Source organism: Psammomys obesus, unplaced genomic scaffold (assembly GCF_907164565.1).
Source record: "Psammomys obesus unplaced genomic scaffold, mPsaObe1.curated_primary_1811, whole genome shotgun sequence".
In the NCBI taxonomy this organism is placed as follows: domain Eukaryota; kingdom Metazoa; phylum Chordata; class Mammalia; order Rodentia; family Muridae; genus Psammomys; species Psammomys obesus.
The window spans coordinates 3753567-3760175 of NW_026592710.1; the positions used below are offsets into that span (position 1 = coordinate 3753567).

At 52.2% G+C, this 6609-nt stretch overlaps 1 protein-coding gene across 2 annotated transcripts in view; it reads right to left on the minus strand.

Moving 5' to 3' along the window:
• Positions 1–6609, minus strand: part of Acot7 (acyl-CoA thioesterase 7) — an 88805-nt gene that overhangs the window by 62340 nt on the left and 19856 nt on the right. For both annotated transcript variants that reach the window (XM_055615058.1, XM_055615057.1), the window contains exon 2: positions 564–681. In XM_055615058.1, coding sequence (XP_055471033.1) covers positions 564–681 — 118 coding nt within the window. The remainder of the gene's footprint in view (positions 1–563; positions 682–6609) is intronic.

Genomic DNA, 6609 nt, shown 5'->3' on the forward strand with positions numbered 1-6609 from the left:
ACTCACACCGGCCTGCAGGGCTTCACACTCACTCACACCGGCCTGCATGGCTTCATGCTCACTCACACCGCAGCCAAGGCACAGGAAGCCAAGGCACTTGCCCACAGCCTCCAGAGTCCAGTCAGGACAGAAATGGGACCCAGGTAGTCTGACACCCACGTTTCAGCTCTTAAAACATCATGACAGCCAGTCCACACAGGCACAGAGTACTTCTGATCAGAACCGAGGAGCTGGTAGGTCAAGACAGGCCCTGTGCAGGCAGCCACAGCTCCTGAGAGATTCAGAGTGGAAGGTGGTGAAAGGACCCTTCAGCTGCCCAGCTTAGTCTCTGCTCCGTTCCCACCCCCCACACTGAGGCCAAAGTCCAGCCTTACTGCAAGGGACTCCCAAGTAGGGCTGATTGTCAGGGCCTCCAGAAGAGCCAGAGTGGTGAACAAGGTAGGGAACGCTGCAGATCTGGGCTCCGTGCGAACTACTTTTCTGAGCCCACACTGTTGTGGCCCCATGGAATCCAGAACCTCATGCATAATCCAAGTACATGAGAACAAGGCCCAGGCACTTACCCCATTCTGGCTATTACAGTGCCGGGTGCTGATGATGACCCCTGCCTCCTCAATCATCTTCAGAATGGTCCCTCCATGAACATTGCCAGCCACGTTGGCATCATCTGGACGCATGATCCTACAGCAGGTGAGAGAGGTGAGATGAGCCTCGAGAAAGCACCACTGTGACAGTAACTCCCTAGCCAGAGAAGCAAGTGCACCAGAGGGCTGCTTGGCTCCCACAGGAGAGACAAGATTTTCCACGAATCTCGACTCTCAATATAGTGTGTCCATCAAGGCTAATATGACAGGCACAAAAGGGTTTGCTTCATAGGCCTCTTTACAGGAGACACAAGGCAGGCAGAGGACACTTTCCCTTCTTGGGGCCACAGGTGCCTTAGTGAGAGGCGTAGCCTGCCTGAAAGGACTGACCAATGGTTTTTCCCAAGACCACTAGGCAAGGAGGTGGAGGAGTGCTTGGGTCCCTCAGACAGCACATGCCAGGCTCACCATGGGCCAGGTCTCCAGCTGAGCTGAGCGAGCATAGGAGACATACTGAGCCCCCAGGAATGAATCCTCCACTACAATTTGTCCAGGAGGCCCAGTGAATAGGGTAGTTGTAGGTGTCCTGAAAATTAGGTGGTCACAGCTTCAAGACCTCCTCACTAAGGGAACACAGGTCTGCTGGCTCTTGCCTGTGTAGTGGCAGATCCTCAGGACCCATGGGTAAGAGCTGGGAGCTGTCAGTGTCAGGAAGAGTGGAAACACTAACTCATTCTTCCAGAAGAGAGACGTCCCACTTCTGTGGGCAGCAAGGCACTCAGAGGCTGCACAAAGCCTCAGGGCTCAATGAGACAGTCTGGTGTCATCACAAGTGCCTGGCAGCACAGGCAACATCCCATACATACATCCGTGTCACTAGTAACATGTACTATCTTGGGCGAAAGGTAATGGGTACATGCCAAGTGAGGTCCCAGACCAGCACGCTCATGCCTAGAATCTGTGAAGCCATCTTACAGCAGCTGGCAGGTTGAGTAAGTCAAGAGATCAGGCCTGGCCCCAGCTCGGAGCAACTGGATAACCTAGATAACCAGTTGCCACTAAGTTATTAACTGGTTTAATCAGTCCCTCACCTATAAATTGGACGGATGTCACAGCAGTGATGCCTCAGCTGACTGCAGGGAGATAAAGAGCCAGGAAGCATGCAGGACACTGCTGCCCAGAAAGGTAACTGAGAGCTGGCACCCAGCACATCCTAACCAGTACTCAGCTGCACCCAGCACATGCTAACCAGTACTCAGCTGCACCCAGCACATCCTAACCAGTACTCAGCTGCACCCAGCACATGCTAACCAGTACTCAGCTGCACCCAGCACATGCTAACCAGTACTTCTCTTTTCTTGGACACTTAGTCAGTTTGGTTGGACCTTCAAGAAAGAGCCAGAAGCAAATGACAAACACTCTTGACCCCACCCACCTCCAAAGCCACTCCTTCACCAAGCAAAATGGTATACAGCAACAAACCTGCCTGCTACCAAGGTGAGAAGCCAGCAGAGTAGCTGCACACAGCAGCAGTAACGTGAGGTTTAACAGCGCACAAAACATGCATGAGGGAGTCCCAGACAGTGAAGGCAATACCACTGGGCTTCCAGAATCTCCACTAAGAAACTCCCAACTAGTCAAAGTACAAAAGATTACTGCCTGGAGTGCTCAGCCAGAACTGGGACAGCTAGCTCCCTCCCCTAAAGGCTCAGGAAGCGTCATGGAAGACGTAAGATTATAAGAGCCAGAGGCTGAGCAGGACTGGGATGAAGCAATGTCTCCTGGACAGCAGCTGTGTTTGCCTAGACCTGCCCAAGATCAAGCCAGCCAGCACTGCTCCCAAGGGGAGACTCAGGAAAGGGGTGATGCCCACCCCTGGCTGAAGGAAGCAGTGACAGCTGGTCAGGAGGGGAGGGAGTCAGACCATAGCAAGTTTTCCTACAAATGACCCCACATATACAGCAGATGTAAAGCTTTTGTACACAAGCAAGAATGATTTAAGGGCTTTTACTTATGGGTCTATATGAGTGTATGCCACATGCATTCATGTATCTTTGAAGGCCAGAACTGGGTGCGAGAGCCCCTAGAGCTGATGTTATAGGTGGTTCTGAGTCACCATGTAGGTGTTGAGAATTGAACTCAGGTCCTCCGGAAGAGTAGCATGTGCTCCTAACTGCTGCATCATCTCTCCAGCTCCACAGCAACTTTAAAAAAAAAAAAAAAGAAAGAATGATGGGCACAAAGCCAGACATGGCGGCTGTAATCCCAGCACACAGGAAGCGGAGGCAGGAGGATTAGCAGTAGCTCAAGGCTAGCCTGGGCAACATAACAAGACTTTGTCTCACAAATAAAGAACAGAAACAATGGAGACAGGCGGAGCTGGCGGCACCACTGCTGAAGGACCAATTAGAGTGTTGCCCCTGGAGAAGGGAAAGGCGGACTGCACCAGGACTCGTTTCAGTTTTAAATCACATCCCTCTAACAGTCTACAAATAGTATCCCCTGGGCAGCGTGGGGCATTTCCTCCTCAGTCGTGGACTGGCCCAGTCCCAGCTACTGATGGAGTGCCCTCTATTTGTATTCTCAGGGTGCAGCCCGCCTTCCCTACACACAGCCCCATGGAGTCAGGGGCAGACAGGAGGCAGGAGAATGCTCTTCAAAAGCAAAAGGCAGGCATCAGGGTAAGTGAGGGTCTCCACAACCTCACCGCAGGCACTCAGACCACACCTCTCCTGCCACACCTGTCCTGCCCATTCTTTGGGATCTTTCCAAGGCAGAGCCCAGCCCAGAGCCCTACCCATAGCCTGAGCTGACCCTAGTTTATTTCTGTGCCCAAGCCCCACCGCTGATAACTAGGAAAGCGACTATTTGCAATTAGATCTGTCACAAGGTGTTCAGTTAATTAACACACACTGCTTTTGGCCAGACTCTGTGACAAACACCTGAACCAATTTAAAAGCAGGATAGACATATCTGAGGCCTATGGTTCTAGAGGTTGGAGTCCAGGGGTAACTGCAGCCGCTGCTTTGAGCCTGGGGTGGAGGACAACAGGGGCTACTCACTGCTACAGTGGGTGGAGGGGGAAAATAGCCTCAAAAGGCTCCCCATCTGGGAGCACTAGTTTGGGAGGTTCTGAGAGCTCTGGGCTGGGGGTGGGTGGGCTGGTCCCCACCTCTCTCTCTGCTTCCTGGGCCACCAGGATGTGAACAGCCTCCTTTGCCTGCTCCCTAATTACCAATAATAACGATTTGCTCTGCCCCTCCCGGCCACCAGAGACTGAAACAAACTGGGAGCCAGACCCAGTCTTCTCTCTCCATGTGTCAAACACTGTGGTCACAAGGACACTAAGTAAGACATCATTTCACTGTGGTCTGGAAAGCAGAGAGGAGACAGGCAGGGCAAGGGCGAGATAGACCCTTCAAAGCCACACAGAGCCAGCGACCTGCTTCTCCAGCCAGCACCCTCTCCACAGTATTCTATTCCAATTCTGAATCTATCAGTGAACTAACTCATTGATGAGGGCAGAGCTTTCCGGACCCAGTCACTCCCCAAAGGCCCCAGCTCTTGCATCAGGGACCCAGTTTTCAATACGTGAGCCTTTTTTTTAATTTTAATTTTATTTTATTTTTAATTACACTTTATTTATTTTGTATCCCCCCTCTAGTTCCCTCTCTCCTCCTTTCCCAATCCCTCCCTTCCTCCCCTTCTCCACACATGCCCCTCCCCTAGTCCACTGGTAGGGGAGGGTTTCTTTTTCTTCCTTCTGATCCTAGTCTGTTAGGTCTCATCAGGAGTGGCTGCATTATCTTCCTCTGTGGCTTGGTAAGGCTGCTCCCCACTCAAGGGGAGGTGATCAAAGAGCAGGCCAATCGGTTCATGTCAGAAGCAGTCCCTGTTCCCATTACTATGGAACCCACTTGGCCATTGAACTGCCATGGGCTACATCTGTGCAGGGGTTCTAGGTTATCTCCATGCATGGTACTTGGATGGAGTATGAGTCTCAGGAAAGACCCCTGTGCTCAGATTTTTTGGTTCTGTTGCTCTCCTTGTGGGGTTCCTGTCCTCTCCAGATCTTACTATTATTTCCCACTTCTTTCCTAAGATTCCCTGCACTCTGCCCAATACATGAGCCTTTTATGTCTCATATCCAAGGTGGGCTCTCAGGTCCTCACAGGAACAGGGAAGTCCGAAGGCTCAGAGAAAAGCCACTGCAGAGTCAGGGACCACAGTGCCGAGTGGACTGTGTGTACCGAGTGTACACCCAGGAAACACCAGAGGTCCCCAGAAGCCACTACAAACTAAGAGGCAGGAAAATTCCTCCCGTGGCCCCTCTGACCTTGGATTTGATACTTGCGCCATTTCTGCTGCTTTAAGTCCCTCCTCACAGCGGTGTTTACACACTCCCATATCCGTCCTATCCATATACCTTTCCTTCATCACTGAGGTAGCACATATGGCACAAGAGAGCTGCTCAGAATGGTAGCGTCCCCAGGCCCACCCGGCCCCTCCACCAGTCTTGGCAGCAGCTTGGGAGGGATGATGACCTCTTTCTCCTCCTCCCGCAGGCCACTGAGACTGCGGCCAGCATCTCTAAATCTGCCTTGAAAATGTCAACACTAAAATTAAAACACTGCTGAGTGGAAGCCATAGCAACTAGGGGAGGGGTGTGCCCGGCTCCCTCCACGTCACAGTGGAATCGGAAAGGACCGAAGCAGGGGTAGCCCCAAACACAGTCAGGTCTGAGTAGCACAAAGTCCTCTCAAGGTTCCTGCAGCACCGAAGACAGACAGGATCCTTGAGCCTGCTGAGTGGTGTAGGTGGGGCTGAGCCCCGCTAGCTCCAGCAGCCAGCTCCCAGAACAGCACACGACAGGCCAGAAGTGCCCCAATTCTCATTTCATAAAAAGACCTCAACTAGAGACCTCAGCAGGTGCCCAGAGAGCAAGGCGAGGATGTTTGGGTTCCCATATGGCCGCAGCCAGAAGCAACACTACATACCACAGGGGCAGGGATAGGACAAAGGTCTGCTACAAGAAAAAGTTCTAGGGGCATTCTAGGCCCCAGAGCAGAAGGGGACAGGAGCCAACAAGCCCCTCCCAAATTTCCAACCACACACATGCTTGGGGCAGGGAAATGACCAAAAGGCTCCACGTGTGGGCCATGGGCTGCCACCCACAAATGCCAACAACAGTGTGGCAGAGGAAAAAGCAGCGACCAGCAATCGACCAGGAATATGGGTTTCTGCTCCAGTGGGCATGAGAAAGAAAGGGAGCAGGAGTGAGGCTCTGACTAGATACCCAGAACATTCCCAGAGACTCCAGAGCCAGGCCACTGGGACTGGACTTCCTGTTCAGCTCTGGGTACTGCCTAATGTCCAGGTAAGTAACCATAGGACCAGGCTTTCCCAATGGCCTCTCTGGCCACATGAGGTGCTGCCACACACAGGAGCCATATCCAAGTGTCCCCCAAATACACAATCTGTCCACTAGATAGAGCTGTGATGAACAGTACCTGCTCAGCTAGGAAGCTACACAACTAGGAGTCCCCAGACTGGGACTCAGGAGTCAAAAGAGCCCTCATGGTAGAGGACACCTTTATTTCCAGCTTTCAGGAGGCAGAAGCAGGCAAATCTTTATGGGTTCAAGACCAGCCTGACCTACACAGCAAGTTCCAACATAGCAAGCTTTTTAGTGAGACAGTTTCTCAAAAACAAAAACAGGATGTGAGGAGCCATGTGGCTGGCTAGGTAGGTGTTCCCTTCCTCCCCGACTACTTCACTTGCATCCATCCCAAAGCTGTGCATCCCTGGTCTTAGAGGAAAGGATGACCTTGCCTGGGAGGAGAGGGGCCTGTCTTCATTGAAGGTACATGAGCACTGTACTCTCCTGCTACAACCTCCAAACAAGCTTGAAGAAGAAAAGAGGAAGGAAAGGAAAGAAGGAAGGAAGGAGGGAGGGAGGGAGGGAGGGAGGGAGGGAGGGAAGGAAGGAAGGAAGGAAGGAAGGAAGGAAGGAAGGAAGGAAGGA